The sequence below is a fragment of the Rosa rugosa genome, chromosome 3 (assembly GCF_958449725.1).
Source record: "Rosa rugosa chromosome 3, drRosRugo1.1, whole genome shotgun sequence".
In the NCBI taxonomy this organism is placed as follows: Eukaryota; Viridiplantae; Streptophyta; class Magnoliopsida; order Rosales; family Rosaceae; genus Rosa; species Rosa rugosa.
This window is the reverse complement of record NC_084822.1, coordinates 40,751,071-40,767,803: the sequence shown is the minus strand read 5'-3', so window position 1 is coordinate 40,767,803 and position 16,733 is coordinate 40,751,071. Positions and strand designations below refer to the sequence as shown.

The 16,733-nt window shown below is 37.2% G+C and overlaps 2 protein-coding genes across 3 annotated transcripts; one reads left to right on the top strand and one right to left on the bottom strand.

Annotated features, from left to right (window-relative positions):
- Window positions 1-682: 682 nt before the first annotated feature.
- On the bottom strand, window positions 683-7,622 carry LOC133736927 (uncharacterized). 2 transcript variants are annotated; one of them, XM_062164541.1, is made up of 14 exons: window positions 7,359-7,622; window positions 6,209-6,370; window positions 5,936-6,052; window positions 5,760-5,844; window positions 5,213-5,321; window positions 5,031-5,098; window positions 4,809-4,928; window positions 3,768-4,729; window positions 3,378-3,578; window positions 3,230-3,290; window positions 2,735-2,848; window positions 2,057-2,170; window positions 1,811-1,935; window positions 683-1,076 (listed from the first exon to the last, which is right to left on the bottom strand). In XM_062164541.1, the coding sequence occupies exons 1-13, from the start codon at window positions 7,436-7,438 to the stop codon at window positions 1,852-1,854; spliced, it is 2,277 nt and encodes a 758-aa protein (XP_062020525.1). In that variant the 5' UTR covers window positions 7,439-7,622; the 3' UTR covers window positions 683-1,076; window positions 1,811-1,851. The 2 variants fall into 2 exon arrangements, with proteins under 2 accessions (XP_062020525.1, XP_062020526.1); XM_062164542.1 differs by having other exon boundaries at window positions 6,209-6,367.
- Window positions 7,623-8,177: 555 nt separating this feature from the next.
- LOC133736926 (uncharacterized) lies at window positions 8,178-11,844 on the top strand. The gene is made up of 2 exons (XM_062164540.1): window positions 8,178-10,007; window positions 10,369-11,844. Exons 1-2 carry the CDS (start codon window positions 8,762-8,764, stop codon window positions 11,418-11,420), a joined length of 2,298 nt encoding a protein of 765 aa, XP_062020524.1. The 5' UTR covers window positions 8,178-8,761; the 3' UTR covers window positions 11,421-11,844.
- The last annotated feature ends 4,889 nt before the right edge of the window (window positions 11,845-16,733 follow it).

Here is a 16,733-nt window from a genome sequence, read left to right as displayed (position 1 = left end):
TAAGGGGTCTACTTAGCTTTTTAAGTATTCTAAAAAGTAAATTAGAGGTATACTAAGGCCCCGTTTGGGATTGCTTCGCTTTTAAAAAAAAATCAGCTTTTGTTCAAAATTTTAAATTTTATTGTGCTTGGTAAATAAATAAAAAACAGCTTTAATTGAAAGTTATAGATCACTGGCAGCAGATTTTAGAAGTAGTCTAGAGGTTGCTTTTAGAAGCTGTTGTGGATCAAAACACATTCTGCAGTTGTTTTATGTACTGACAACACTTTTAAAAATATTATTTACCAAACACGAAACTATTTTAATTCACAGCTGATTATTCTCACAACACAGCAGCAGCAGTTTTTTTTAAAAAAGTCATAGCAATCCCATACTAGCCTTAAGTATGGAATGTCTAAATAGCAAATTTAGAGGTCCAATTAGAACCATTCTTTTCTTAAAATAGAAAAGCTGTTAGAGTTGCTTTAACAAGTACAAGTAAATTCAATCGTAACAACCGATTTGAGGCTTGTTATTGAACAATGGAACCATTAAGATCACCACATGTTCATAAAATTTGTTACAAAAATCAGAAACTTTTATCCCGAATTTTTTTGTTTGATAGTCATGTCCATAACTCCATACCATAAATTAGTAATAAAAAAAAATTATCAATGTAACGTATGCTATTCTTCTGAATCAGTGGACAGAAGTCACAGAACCTTTCATTTTCCACTGAAAACGGTACTTCACAATTTCACAAGCTACGTAAAAAAAAAAAACAGATTGACTTTAAATGATCGTTTTGATCAAATAAGTTTTTTTTTTTTTTTTTTCTCTTTTTAATCAAACTTCTTTATAACTTATATGTACATGAATCTACCATGTCCCTTGCTATCACCCATACATGGTTTTCATACGCACCACCAATAATTTAAATGGAGCTGATTGCTTGACCTTTGATAGGGTACCCACCATTTTTCACAAGTTTCTAGATCCTTCACATCATCCTGCTTTGCACTTCAGAATACGTGGTTTTGAGAATGTGCAGAAGCTCGTTCAGAATGTGCATTCCGATATCTACATTGTCGTGGATCCTACAGCAACATCTCTCCATAAGTTCCAACAAAAACAGTAACAATAGCACAAGGCGGATGAAATTTATCCCGACATATGAAAATGTACATTGCTTTATGAAAAAGGGATTGCCCAAAATTATGACAAACAAATCTCATTTGGTATAAGTCAAGTTTATATCTAGTGAAAATAATATTTACACAACATAAGAGTTGGTCATGCAGGAAAGCTGAAAGAAGAGATGGTTCACTGTTACGAATCTAGCTTTTAAAATTTAAGCAAACAGAAAAAGATGAGGCTTATTGGCTCCCTCAACTTTACTCATCAATTTTATCCAATTGTACACTAACTTTTCCCAATCTTTGTCAATTTAAATGACTCCAATTTTATCGTTAAATATCTCATTCTCATCTGTTCCACATTCTTTTCATATTGATGTAGATAAATATTTAGTAATAGGAATAGAACATAAGTCTATTAAATTGACAGAGATGGGGCAATGGCAAGATTGGGAAACGTTATAGGGAATTCTGGCCCCATTAAGCCAAAAGATAAGCATGGAAGTGTTAGACATAGATAAAATACATCTAATGTCTAGCATTTGCACGCTTATCTTGCTTATCTCAATATCTCGTGAACATCAAGATAAAACCCACTTTCTTGACATCAGATATGATAAAACTCTTCGATTGTAATGCGCAGAGAGACACCAAACTAAAACATATCTCAATAACAGACACCTTAGAAAACTCACCAAGAATTATAGAACGGAAAAGTATGGTGCAACCTTGCTCACTATACCAGGGCAGCCATATTTTTCTCTGTAAAGCAGTTTCCACTGTGAGCACTATCAAACTGGAGGACTCTAAGCTTCCCTTCCTGCAATTTATAGCAAATTAGCATTGCAAATCAGAGCAGGGGAAGAGAAAACCTTTATAAAGGACCCAAGAAAGGTCAGTAGACTAATAATTGCAAGATTTCTGGGGAATGAAAAGCACACCTTAGTTCCATAAGCCAGACCGCCCCCAGCAAACGGATGAAAGCAAGCAACATTAACCTCATCATCTGCACTAGGAAGTACTCTCACAAGTTCCATATCTGAAACTCTGTAGACCTACAATAAAGAGAGAAATCATGAATTCATGATAACTGACACTACAACAAGTTAAACTCTGATAACAGTACCATATGTACCCACTAGGATCTTGCTGAAACACAAATAAATCAACAAAAAAGGCCGTGAAGTGCTTCTTCTTCTTTTTTGTCTCGAACAAAAGTCGACAAGAGTTACAACTGACAACTCCAAGGTTTTTAGAAGTTTCGTTCAAAATTTCCATATTTTATAGAAAGTTCCGTCATGTTTTGCTTTCTCACCTATATTCACCTACATTTTTACTTTTTCCAATATTTCAGTAATCAAGATAATGGAATATCTACTAATATTGATATTTCTTTCCTTGGTTTTAACAAAAACCTTTAAAAGACCATGACCAGTATATAGTAAAAGCTCCAAAAGTATTAACTAATGTCCCTATAAATGAAGCATCTGTCAACAAAGAACACTTTTTGTAAACTAAAACTTGTCAAAGAACAAACTACTCAATACAAGTAATAAGATAGTAAAATAAATATAAAAGAACCACCATAAGTTTTAGAACAAGAAGGGACTTAGAAGTACCTCAAGAACAGTGTAAATAGGTACGGTTGTTTCGCCATCAATGACAATACTTTTAAGAAGAGAACCATGGCGTCGACCATAGGCAATTAATATATGCTCAGACGTGGGTGAGAACTGCAAGCACAACATCAAATACAGAGGCTCAACTCAAAATAAAATGTGCCCCTTTCAGCAAACTAAGGAGGTAAGTAACAGTAGTTGGAATTTACGTTTAACAGTAATACATTTGCACTTAACCAACTATATGACTTCAATACTCAATACTAACGGATGGTTGGCCAAACTACTTCAACAAATGATAACACAATAAAATTGAATATAACAAACTAATCATAGTAGACAAGTATATCATCACATCATACATCATGACCAGAAAGAAGAGGATAATGGCCAAAACTAATCATAGTAGACAATGAATCCAAGGCAATAGCAACAAAGAAAACACCAGATCCCCAGACTATTGCAGATAGGAGCCAAGATTTCTATAAAACTAACCTGGATTGAAGTCAAACAATGTGCAGCTCTGATAGCCCGGGACGCGAGTATTGAACCAAATCTGTGTCAGAAAATGAACATATAAACAAAATATAAAATGTCGATAACAGAATTTAGATAAGAGCTGTAAAAAGGACTAGATTTTTACGTTGCTTCCTCGAGTGAATATATGCGAAGCTCATAAATGACTTGATGTGCTGAGATTGGATGCCGGGTTGGGGATGTTGCAATTCCAGAATCTTGATGGACTACACTTTGTAGTCCAGGTTCAGCTTCCATATCAGGAACCATGCATGCAACACAGGCGGCTAAGAATCTCCCACAAGGAGAGAAATGAGTGCCCATTTCACTGCAAAAGAAAAGAAGAAATATGCAGCTTAAATAGCATAAACATTATGCCGAGCTAAACAGAAACAATTCACAAAATGCATTCAATGAGAATCGTGTAAACAAAGATGTTGGTGACTTCGTGTGAAAAAAACTGCAATCAACTCATTAAGGCCATATGAGAGAAGAGTGTCATGTATGTCCAATATACCTGCAAAGAACAGCATGGGGAATGGTTAAGCGGCATCGTTCAGTATTGAGTGGAGCAGAAGGATTTTTTATGTCGTGTGACCATATTCTTAGCTTCACAGTGCATGGTAACTCTGCAGCTGCTGTAGCAGCCAGTGATGTAGTAATTTCAGACTGGATTCTGCTAATAATGGGCTGAGCTTCATTCCCATCATGCAGGGCATTTAAGAGAGCAGCACTATCCCCAGATTCTGGTACTGAGAAGCGAAAATGCAAACCAGCGCTTTCAGAAACCCCGGATACGCTGGTGCTTCCTCGCATTGCTAAAGAAGTTGCCACATGTGGCGCTAAATTAGAAGAACCATTATGTTGGGCTGAAGTGTCAAGCCCAGCACCATTAAGAGGAAGCATCGAGGGAAAAGTGGCTTGGCTTTGACCCGTTAACCACCCTTGGAGAAAAGGAAGCTCCCAAAATGCTGAATCTCTATAAGGAGAAATATGACGAAGTTGCCCAGGTTCAGCAGAATGAAGAGGATTCGGAATATTTTCAGGTAGTCTATTAATAGCAGAATCTACATTAGTAAAGTTTTCATGCTGGCTTCTCCCTATAGCCTGCATCTCATCAGTCTCCATGGCATCGTTGAGATGAGTAAGAGATATAACTGATGGAAATGCCTCCATGGGAGAAGCTGTGCTATCACTCTGCTCTGTTGCATTTGCAACTGCTTCAGACTGACGTAAAGCAGAAGTGACTTGCATGTTACTTGGACCAACATGCCCATCCCCCTGCATTTCTTTTCTTGGATTATCTACAGATGGTGACACAAAGAAGAAAGGCAAGGACATATGTGGCAGTTCAGCAGCCAAACTAAGGCGTTCACTAGAATGAACGTTTGCCAAGAAAACAGCAGGAGAAGGATATTGTAAGTAGCCGGAAGATGTTGCTGGTGTCATCAAGGAATCTGAAGAGTCAAGATCATTGACCTGCATATCAGTTTAATAATGTAACCTATATGATAGGTGACTTCAAATAATTGATTAAAATACTGTTTGGAATATTCACCTCAGCAGTTAGAAGAAATGGAGCAGCTTGGGGGTGAAAATGCACTGCTCTAAGTGAACGCCATGTTTTCAATACAATGTCTGGAGACGAATGCTGCTTTTTGTAGTTCCATATATACACCTGAAAGAGGAAATTGACATTAAATGTTATCAAATTTACAAGCTCATAAATCTTCAAGGACTATGTAATATACTAAAGATCCATATAAAAAAGAACCAATACCTTGTGTCCTGATGCAACAACTAGGAGTTCCCCTGTCGCATGAAAAGCCATGGATGCAATAGGTCGATCTGCAATCAAATTCAGCACACATAAGAACTATCAATCTTCATTGAATGAGTAAAAGATGCCACAAAAAAAAAATGCAGGTACTAAGGAAATGCAAGTTTTAGGTTTGAAATTACGGAAATCACGTGATCCTATACACTCAGAAGTGTTTAGATCCCATAAGCGAACTTCGTGATCCAAACCGCCACTAGCAATTATTTCTGGTTGCGAAGGGTGGAACCTCACCTGTAAGAGTTACATTTGTTAATTCCACAATTTTACTTGAGAATGATAATCATAATAAGCGTTGGAAATTTGTATCCATCAGAAGGTAGAACTCCAACATCAGTTTCACTCCTAATTGACTTCATGAGTTACCAAGTAAACCTAAGCAGGAACTAACATGGTACAGCTAACTCTGCAACAAGACTCTACTAACATTATTTTCCTGTTAATTCTTATACCGTATGTCCAATAACTGTGATAACAATATTTAATTTGTATCTGAATTTTCAGCAAAGTTCCTTCTAATTTTTTTTTTTTTTTTTTTAATGATTACTAAAAAAAAATAAAACTTTCAGTATGGTCTTCATTGAACAAGTTGCAAATAGTATTGCTGCAAAGGCACATAGCATAAGAAATCCTCAATAAACAAGTGCATGCAACTGTATAAACCAAGCTTACCACCCAGGGTGTCCTCCTATGGCCACTCAAAACCTTTAAGCACCTTCCAGTTTGGCAATCAATTATCTTCACAGTGTGGTCACCACTGCAAGTGTCAAAAGATTGAAAAAATTTATAAATATAAGCTAGTGTTCAAAATTTCAAATTGAGATAAATGAATGAATTAGATAACTCACTGTGTAGAAGCAACCGTTCTTCCATCGGGACTAAATGCTGCTGCAATGGTTGACCTTGGAGGAGGTACTAAATTACAGTACCTGGCTGACAAATGCCGTATTGACTCTGCTTCAACCCTGGAAAGATCATGATATATATTCAATAAATGCATAGCATCTCTGATAACCTATATAGAAAATACATAATCTCTCACTCATAAACCTTCTACCCTCTTAACACATATGTAGGTATATCTTATGAATACAGTTAAAAGAAGAAAGAACTCACGGTACCATGAAAGAAGGCCACGCTTAGCATCTATTGTTGCTTGGCACTCAGGGCCAGTGGAAGAGGAATCAGCTTTCACTTTAGGAATTTCTCCCCACCGTCTTCTAGGCAAGTGTTTTGCTCGAGGAGAAATTTCTCTCCTTACTATCAAGCCGACCACATTTCTGCTGCAAACATATTGAGAAGTTCATTCAACAATAACATTCTATGATTATGTATGTGTAAGAGGATTTAAAATAAAAACTCTGAATTTCAAGTTTTCGAGTAAACTGTTCGATTAGACCTTAAATTTTAATCCCTTATGTTAAAAAACTCAAGATATAAATTTACTAATTTAGGATTCAACAAAAAAGGAAAACAACTTCTTCTTTTGTCTAGGCTTTTACAAAGTAATACAGATTGGGCATATTTGACTAGAAAGCGTGCTAAGCTAGGCGAATCATAGAGGTCATCAAATGTTATTTCAAATTTTCAAATCCACCCCCTCAATAACTGTATTGTATGTTTTCTTCTCTTTTCATGATAGAAGGGATCAAAACTCTCTCCGCATATATATAGATCTCAACGAATCACACTAACTTTAAAGTTCTAATGCAAACTTTTTCAATACCAAAAGCTACACGCAGTCCAAGGGATCTATAAGATTGATGTTTTTACATATATGATCCTGAACAACGAACTGTTGTACGTACTTGAGGCAATCTCATCAAACACACATCTCAAACAAACCAACAGAATTGAAGAGGGCAGCGCATCGCATTCAACTTAATAACTAGAACATGAAATTCATCACTAAGACAGATCCAAATTCAAGAAGCACAAATGAATTCCGAAATTCCGGAATTCCAAACTTAAACCAATAAAACGCTCATTAAATTGAAGCTTTCCTAACTACACACTCAGATTCAACAACGCCATGAAACAAGCCTTCAGCCATAGGAGGCAAGTCAGGCAACCAACACGAATTATATAAAAGATCATAGATAGATTATCTGTGACTAAATTTCAAGCCGTACAAGCATCAATCTGAGCTCATAGATTCTGGAATCGAATACAATTCAGCCAATTCCAAAATGACAAATGCGTATAGATCCAAAAACAAACAATCAACAACGCAATGCGTAATAGATAGAGAATTTTCGGAATTCTTCTGACCTGCAGTGGTGGCTTTCGGCCGGCGACATGAACTGATCGGACGGTGGCGAAGGTCCCGTCATCATAAGATCGGACTTCATAGAGCAGAATTGAGAGCGACCTGTATGAAATCAATGGTAGACTCAATTCCGCAGGGCTTTGAATTTTGAGGAAGAAGTGTGTGAAATCTGAAACCCAGGGAGAAAAACCAAAAGAAAAAAATGTTGGAGGCTCTGGCTCTCTGTGTAGAAGAGAGAACAGGGGCTCTGTTTGTTCCTCTCTTTTCCTATATAGTTTCTTTTTTTTTTGGTCGATTTACGAAACCCCGATTGGGGATCCATGCCTTTTGACGAAAATGCCCCCTTTGCTTTCTTTACTTTCATAATTCGCACCGTCCATCTGAAGATTCTGAGGGTTGAGGTTATGACACGTCGGCATGTGATTATTTTAATGATTTTTCAGACCAAAAAAAAACAAAATCCTTGTCTTGATTTTATCAGAAAAGATCAACACTAACGACCAACTATTTTTGTTACTCTCTTAGTTGGATTCGAATTTACACATCTGTTAATACTATCCGATTTTTCTTTAGTTACATTCGAATTTATTGTAACAAATTACATCTAAGTTATTGACAGAATATTGTTTGACAGATACATCCTTAAAAGATGAAATTAAACATCCAAGGACAAAATCTTACAGATAAGGACAAGTTGATCTCCACTTGCCACCTGTTATAAGGTTAATTACTTATTTGCCCTTAACTTATTTTTTTGGGTTATTCTTTATTTAACTCCCTTTCTGCTACGTAGGAGAGACCGTCTCTCTCTCTCTTTATCTTTCTCCTTCGTCAGCGACACCTTCTTCTTCTTCTTCTTTATTTTGAAACGCAGTGAGAGAACCCGTCCATGGAAGCTTTCCAATTTCTCTTCTCCTATTGAAAGCGATCGAATTTCCATGTAAGTTTTTTGATTCTTCATGTCTTCTTGCTTCAAATTCATGCTTCTGTGTCAATTTCATGCTTTCTAAGATTTTGATCATCTACTGTTTCATCCAATTTTTTTGTGAATTTCTTCTAGTTTTGGTTCAATTTGTTTCGTTTTGAATTATTGAACTCGTTTTAGGTTGAATTTGATTCTTCTTTTTTCTTTTTACTTTTCTATTTTGAATTTGTCTGTTGGTTTTTTACCTATAATTGGTACGGGAATATACTTCGAGGCTATGATATTCAATCCTGAAGTTTGAGGTCTGAGTTGGTTTATAATTGGAGTATTGTGATTTTAGTGTCTGATGGTTTATAATTGTGTTATGATTGTAGTAGAGCAGTAGCAGGTGTTTGAATTTGTGTAATAGCAGTAGCAGGTGGTTGATTATTGTGTATTTGAGGTTTGATATCTTGTAGAGCAGTAGCAGAGTTTGATGTGATGTTTAGTTTTACTATTATCATAGTAGCTGTTTTAATATTTTGGCTTTCAGGTTGTGCAGTAGCAGTATATAACATTAATAATAGTTTTCTACATGTGTTTTATAGTATGTCAAAGTCAACATTTGGAAGATTTACATATGGGACAGAGACTATTCTTTTACCGTTGTCATCAAGCACCACGTATGAAAATTTGTGTGCCAAAATTTCCTCAAGGTTTCGAAACCTCAAGGATGGTCAATTTGTTTTTAGATATGCACTTAACGATTGCCCCAATTGCTACTTAGAGTGTGACGATGATATTTTGATCATGTTGGATATCTTCCAACTGCTAAATTTTCCCTTTATAGATATACATGTTCTTGATGTTGGAGCTTGTTCCAAGATGTGTGTCGATAAACAGGAAATTGCTGCTACTGTGGATACTGCTATTGTGAATATTCCTGAACTTGTTGATGAAGATCATGCTAGTAGTGATGATTCAAACCTTGAGGATGACAACAACATGATAATTGGAAATTTTGTGAGCAACAAGTCTAAAAGGAAGTATATGTCTAGTGATTGGAATGACAATATATATAAGATTGGTCAAGTTTTCATTGGTGGTGCCGTCGAATTTCGGGATAAGTTGTGCAAATTTGCAGTTGAGAAGGGGTTTGAGTTTAACTATGTTAAGAATGACAAGTGCCGTGTTAGTGCTACTTGTGCCAAGAAAGATTCCGATGGGTGTGAATGGTACGTTTATGCTTCCTTAAACAAGGCTAGTGGTTATTTCCATATAATAAAGTTGGTGAATAATCATTCTTGTGTTGGTGTTGTCCGGCATCAAAATCATAAGAGGCTAGGATCCAAAGTTATTTCCACTATTATGGCTGATAAAGTGAGATCCGATCCTTTGATTAAGCCCAAGGATATTGTCAAGCATTTCAAGCATGATTATGGGTTTGATATTCCTTATCACATGGCATATAGGGGCAAGGAGGCTGCTAATAAGATGTTACATGGTAGTGAAGCATTTGGGTATTCTCTATTGCCTTGGTATATTGACACATTAAAGAGAACCAACCCCGGTTCATACGTCATCCTTGACTCTCTTGATAATCGTTTTCGTCGATTGTTTATATCTTATGGGGCTTGCATAAACGGCTTCAAATATTGTCGACCTATGCTTTTCCTTGATGGGACTTTTATTAAAAACAAGTATAAAGGGATGCTATTGGGTGCTTGTGCTAAAACAGGGAACAAAGGTATGCAAACTTCTTCTAAAGTTGAGTTTTCTTTTTTGATTTTTTTTTTTTGTTTTGTCCATGTAGTAGCAGCATATGTAAATTTTGATTAAATGTGAATTTTTAGTGTAATTTATGAGAACCTGGCAGTAGCAGCCCTTATTGTGTTTTCTTGTGATCTTCACATGATGATCGGATGTGAGTTTGTTTTGCATGCTTTCCTATTGTCAAGTTGAATTTCTTTAATGCCAATAGTAGTAGCAGTAGCAGTAACATTATCAGTAGCATTTTAAAGCAGTAGCAGTTCTTATATTCGATCCTTTTTTTGTCTTATTTATTCTTGCTTTTGTTTTTGTTTTTTGTTTTTTTTTTTGTTTTCCAGATGTTTTCCCATTTGCCTTTGCCATTGTTGATGCTGAAAGTAAAGAGAATTGGAGGTGGTTCCTTGAACATTTGGCAATAATCTTGGCGAGCGACTACCGGACTATTGTATTCATGACAGACCGTGGAGCTGGTCTTTTGGATGGTGTGAAAGAGGTGTTTCCAAATGCGCCTCACTCCTACTGTATCAAGCATCTAAAGGACAATTTGAATGGCAGGTATCCAAGTTCCTATGGTTCTACTTTTAAGGAACACATTGTGAGATTGTTTACACAAGCTGCATATGCTAGGACTTTAGATATCTTCAATGAAAAGTTGGAAGAATTTAGGAAGCAAAGTCGTGGGCAGGGTCAGTCCTTTCTTGCTAACTTGCCACCCGAAAACTATGCTATTGCTTGCTTCCCTGCTAAAAGATATGGCGAAATGAGTAATTCTTTGGCAGAGAGCTTCAACAACATGGTCAAGGATGAGAGATGCATGCCGCTGCCTCAGTTGCTTGAAGGCATTCGTGTGAGAGTTATGGAGATTTTTTGTGAAAGGAAGGTTCAATCTTCTACTTGGAGGAGTGTGCTATGTCCTAAGCTTGAGAAAAAGTTGTCGAAAAGGATAGAAACAGGGAGAAATTGGAGAGTTAGCCAGTCTACTAATGATATTTTTGAAGTTTGTACAGAGGATAGCACTGTCATGGTGAACTTGGTTGAGAGGGAGTGTTCTTGTGCTTGGTGGCAGTTTAGGTGCTTCCCATGTTCTCATGCAGTTCAAGTAATGCAGAAGGCGAACCGTATCCCTTACCGTTACATTGAAGATTACTGGAAGACCTCATTCTATAGAAGTGCTCATGATCTTCCTATTTTTCCAGTCCCGGATCTTGATAAGCCCAATCCTAGTAGTTTTGGTGATTCAGCTTTGCAGCCTCCCAAGACTCGAAAACCTCCTGGAAGACCACGGACAAGGAGGATCAAGTCATTTGGGGAAGAGTCCAGACCAGTGAAATGCACACGGTGTGATCAACTTGGCCACCACAATCGCAGGTCATGCAATGTGGCGATCTGAGACAGTAGCACATTCAACAATAACAGTAGCACATGACATGATTCAGCAGTAGCAAATTGATTCAACAGTAGCAGCAGATGGCATGATTCAACAATATGACATGATTCAGCAATAGCACATAACATGATTCAGCAGTAGCAGATTGATTCAACAGTAGCAGATGGCATGATTCAACAATATGACATGCAATTTTTTGATTCATATATGTTCACACTGCAATTTTATATAGTAGCAGTGCCTCAGATTAATTTTTTGAGTTTTTGAGAAGTTTCTATGTCATGAGGAACTGAGTATTATAGGGATAAATGGTCATGGATGATCGTTTTCAAGCAATAGCTTATTCAACAGTAGCATATGACATTGTTTCGTTGTAGCAAATTATAGAAAAAAGTTTAATTTCAGTGATTGATATTTTTGGTTTCCAGCAATGAAGTAGCAGATTTGTTTATGTTCACTCCTAAACAGGTGTAGTAGAGAAGTGTTTTAGTGTAGTAGCAGGGCCTGTTGGCGGTGCAGCGGCACGCTGCCTTGTTTTATGTTCAATCTTCTGCCTCCGTGTATATTCAATCTTTTTCATTTTATGTTTGGTCACCAAACCCGAAAACCACAATCAAATGCCTTCCAACATTACAATTCCCCAAGAAAATATCACACCAACCTAACATTAAATTTTGGTTTGGCTTAGAAAATTTGAATCAATTTCAACCTTTTAAGAACCTTTGCAATTCAAGATTTTGATCCCCTTCCCATCCTACTTGTTGAAAGATCAAAAAATGATAGGCAATAGCAAATCTACAAACATATCCCTATCTTCTGCACCAAATCCCATACGATTATACACAAAAAATGAAAATATATACAAATATATACTAACACCAAATCTACAAATATATACTAATTTGGATGACTGACTTAACACCGAATCCTATACGATTGGTGCACCAAAATAGACTACTAATATGTTTGTTAAGTCCTTTAATTGCTCTTCTTCCTCTGTTTCTTTGATGGTTTCTGCACCTCAAAACCTTCTAGTTGCTTCTCTTTCCGATCGGTTCTTTCTTTGATTCTCTTTATCGCTGATCGTGTCCTTGGTTCATTTGTTGGAGCAGTAGCATGAGCAGGAACAGCAGTAGAATGAGCAGGAACAGCAGCAGGAGCAGTAGCATGAGCAGGAACAGCAGCAGGAGCAGCAACAGCAGCAGGAGCAGCAGTAGCAGCAACATCTTCATTGGCCTCTTCATCTTTTTCTACCCTTTGCACTATCATCATTAGTTGTTTGCATTTGTTTCTCCATTTTCTAAGCTCTTCTTGCTTCTTCTTCAACTTTGTCTTCAACTTTGTGTATTTTTTTGACACTTCTTCTTTTTCATCCCACAATCTCTCTATATAAGCTTGCTTCCTCTTGCAGCTCTCGATAGCACTTCCCGCCATATCTTGTTTCAGCATTGCTACATCTTGCCAATGCTCCACTGTATTGATCTGCTCTTCATCAGTGCTTGGATAGCCAAATTCATCGTACTCACTTTGCAACAAGGCTTCCCATTCATCGAACCAAACTGGATCATTCCTGCACACAGTAGCATACAACCTCACCCAATTATGAACTTTCTATATTCCAACATCAAAACAACCAGCATTGCAATCCACACAACATGAATCAATATATGAACTTTCTATATTCCAACATCAAAACAACGAGCATTGCAATCCACACAACATGAATCATACCTGCTCTTGTACTCTTCATTCACAATCTCTTCTACAATGTTGTGCAAGATTTGATCAGCAATATTTGCACCAGCCTCAGTAGCAGCTTTGTCGTTCCTTGCAGCTTCATCGGCCTCAGTAGCAGCTTTTTCTTTCCTTGCAGCTTCATTCACAATCTCTTCTGTAATATTTTTCAGGGTTTGATCCATAAAATTTGCATCGGCCTCAGTAGCAGCTTTTTTGTTCCTTTCAACATCATCAGCCTCAGTAGCATCGGCCTCAGTATCAGCTTTTTTGTTCCTTTCAACATCATCAGCCTCAGTAGCATCGGCCTCAGTAGCAGCTTTGTCGTTCCTTTCAACATCATCAGCCTCAGTAGCAGCTTTTTCATTCCTTTCCATTTGATCTGGTTCTCCTCCTTCAGTTCCATCCCGATCCTGATCGACAAAGTTTGTTTCATTTTCCTGCCCCCCAAATCCAGTGTCAAAGCTAAAGTCATCTCTAATACCATCTGCAGCATCCTTAACCAAAAGAAAATGATAATTCAAAAAAATTAGAAAATAATGCAGTATCACATTATTACCAATCAAATTACATCAAAACAAGGTAAAAATCCAAAGTGAAGTAGACCAAAACAAATCTGCATAAACCGAGAAACTTAAATTTATTTACCTCTTCTTCCTCAGTTGCACCCAAATCCATATCATTGACATTTACTCCACTTGTGGTTTTTGTTTGCATCCCTTCCTCTCCTTTATTCTCGTCAATCTTTTTCGCAAAATTCATGCTGTTCATATCCACCTAAAAAACAAAGCAAAGATGATTTTAGTAAAAATGTACACGTAGCTACTATAAATGTAATTTTTCATTGTAGTTACCCAATCTCTTAATGTCATGTCTTCATGTTCATCTTCAAAACCTTCTGATTCATTATCAGCTGTCTCTTCTTCATTTCTACGTTTTTCCTTTTCAGCTGGTGCAGTAGCACCCTCATTCGAGATCTTATTTTCTTTACTTTTTGCTCTCTTTTCGGCCACCCGCTTTTTGGCTGGTTTTTTGGCAGCTACTGTGGCCTTCCTTTCTTCTCTTTGTCTTTTCTGCCCCTTTGCCTGTGCAGTAGCAGCATGCTTTGATGGAGGGTTCTCAAAGTCATCGTCACTGTTTTCCTTGCCATGTTTGCTTCTATTGTTGTCGACAACTGCATTATCAATCTGCAATAAAATATTTTTCAAGTTAGTAGCATATTGCACAGTAGCATAAGCATATATAGTAGCAGACAGTAGCGTATCCATCACCTCTATGTCATCAACTTGCATTTTCTGCAATTCTTTTGTGAATTGAGGGAGACTCCACTTGACGCACCCTGGAGTCATTGCTTCTCTGCCTTTAATTTCAACAAGCATAGTACTCCTCTCGCATATCCAATACTATAACAAAAACAAAACAGATATAAGTAACACATAATTTAACTATACAGTAGCAATAGCAGTAGCAGTAGCAGTAGTGACTTACCGGGATTAATGCTACACATCCACTGATTTGCCTTGCTTTTCCCGTTGTGGCAGCTTGCAAACACAATAACAAATAGTCTCTAACAGCTCTTGCCCAGTTATATCTCCTCATTGTCTCAATATCAGTGATGCATTTCACAAAGCTCCATCCTAAGGTAGACCCCGAGCTTGCAAACAGTAGTGTGATGAACAGATGCAGTAGCAGCAACTTTGTCATGTTCTCTATCCACCCAGGAGCTTTTTCCCTTAACTGCTCATCAATACAGCTCATGATTCTTGCTTTTTTTATCCTTCGGTCATTTGCAAAGAACCTTTGAACAAGAGGATGATCAGTCGGCTTCTTAGGATCATCTATTGGGTTTGGCACCGTGAGAGCTGATTTTTGGTTTGGCAAACCCAAAATGTAGTGCACATCCGATACACTTATTTCTGCCAACTTGTTTCCAAACTTAAATTTCTTCAAAGCCGGCTTGTAGCATTGCACTAACCTATGCATCTCTCGATCTGATTTTGCAGTTGTGTTCTTAGTCATCAATCCCTTGTCATAAGCTTCAATCAAGTTCCAAAATGGCGTCTTCTTCAACTCAGCTTTCAATCTCATATTTTCTTCACGATTGAGCTGCTCATACACTTTATGAAGCACATCATGGAAGGCAATCATATTGCACCTGTATTGGCAATATGATTGTTTCTGGTCTTTGCCACTGTTCCTTGCTCCATCATTCTTTTCTTCTTCCTCCTCCTCTTCTTCATTATCCGGTTCTACCCCGTCTTGTTCTTCTTTGTCTTTTTCATCCTCAGCTTCCTCATTTTCTTCATCCTCCTCTTCTTCCCTGTCTTGTTCCACTTCTTTATGCTTTTGTCTCTTTACTCTAGTGCTTGGAAACTTTATCCTACATGCCAGAGCTTTTCTGACGGGTAGCACATAGCAATAATGAAGTGCAGAAAGAAACTTCAATTGAACACAGTAGCACATAGCAATAATGAAGTGCAGAAAGAAACTTCATTTGAACACAGTAGCACATAGCAATAATAAACAGCAGAAAGAAACTTCAATTGAACACAGTAGCACATAGCAATAATGAAGTGAAGAAAGAAACTTCACTTTTGTACACAGTAGCACATAACAATAAGGAAGTGCAGAAAGAAACTTCATTTGAACACAGTAGCACATAGCAATAATGAAGTGCAGAAAGAAACTTCACTTTTGTACACAGTAGCACATAACAATAAGGAAGTGCAGAAAGAAACTTCATTTGAACACAGTAGCACATAGCAATAATGAAGGGCAGAAAGAAACTTCACTTTTGTACACAGTAGCACATAACAATAAGGAAGTGCAGAAAGAAACTTCATATAAACTGCACACAGTAGCACATAGCAATAATGAACTGCACAAAGAAACTTCAATTGAACACAGTAGCACATAGCATTAATGAACTGCAGAAAGAAACTTCACTTTAACACAGTAGCAATTCCACAGTAGTTATGCATTGATTGGACCTCCGAAATGAACACAAATAGTAACAACATTGTATGAAATCTGCAGCGGATTGTGAATCAGTGAATAACAATTAAAGAACACCCAGGTTCTCCAAATATTTTCCAACAGAAAAATTGGATGCACTTCAGATCCTTCAAAATAACCAAACTAACCACAAGGAAATTTCAAATGCAACCTGAAAGTTACTGTTTCCCAAACACAAACAAAAGCTTCGAGAACCACAATTTCGAAGCCACATTCAACATGCACCTGCATACACGAATTCTAACCACAACACAGACACAGTAGCTAATATACAAATCCTCGAAATCGATTATACAAATGTTGAGGTTTCAAGCTGGGTAAATCGAACTTTGGAGGTTTCGATTCTACTGCTACTTTTGATTTGCTCAGGTTTGGAGATTTCAATCGATTCTACTGCTACTTTCGAAGACACATAAATTAAGGCAGCAAAATTTGAGTAAGAGCTTACCTTATCAACCTCCATTGGAGCCAGATTCAAGCAGAGTGCTACTGCTTCGGATCTCTTGCAGTGCGTTTTGGATCCGTCAGAGATTTTAGGGTTTCTGACCAATTTGGGCGTTTTGCGTT

Bases quoted from the DNA above. Each gene is read 5' to 3' on its own strand.
- LOC133736926 (XM_062164540.1), top strand. From the start codon at position 8,762: ATGTTTAGTTTTACTATTATCATAGTAGCTGTTTTAATATTTTGGCTT. The intron at 10,008-10,368 runs GTATGCAAACTT...TTTGTTTTCCAG, and splicing joins TGCTAAAACAGGGAACAAAG to ATGTTTTCCCATTTGCCTTT.
- LOC133736927 (XM_062164541.1), bottom strand. From the start codon at position 7,438: ATGAAGTCCGATCTTATGATGACGGGACCTTCGCCACCGTCCGATCAG. The intron at 6,053-6,208 runs GTACCGTGAGTT...TGATCTTTCCAG, and splicing joins AAGCGTGGCCTTCTTTCATG to GGTTGAAGCAGAGTCAATAC. The intron at 4,929-5,030 runs GTATTGGTTCTT...TTCCTCTTTCAG, and splicing joins TTGTTGCATCAGGACACAAG to GTGTATATATGGAACTACAA.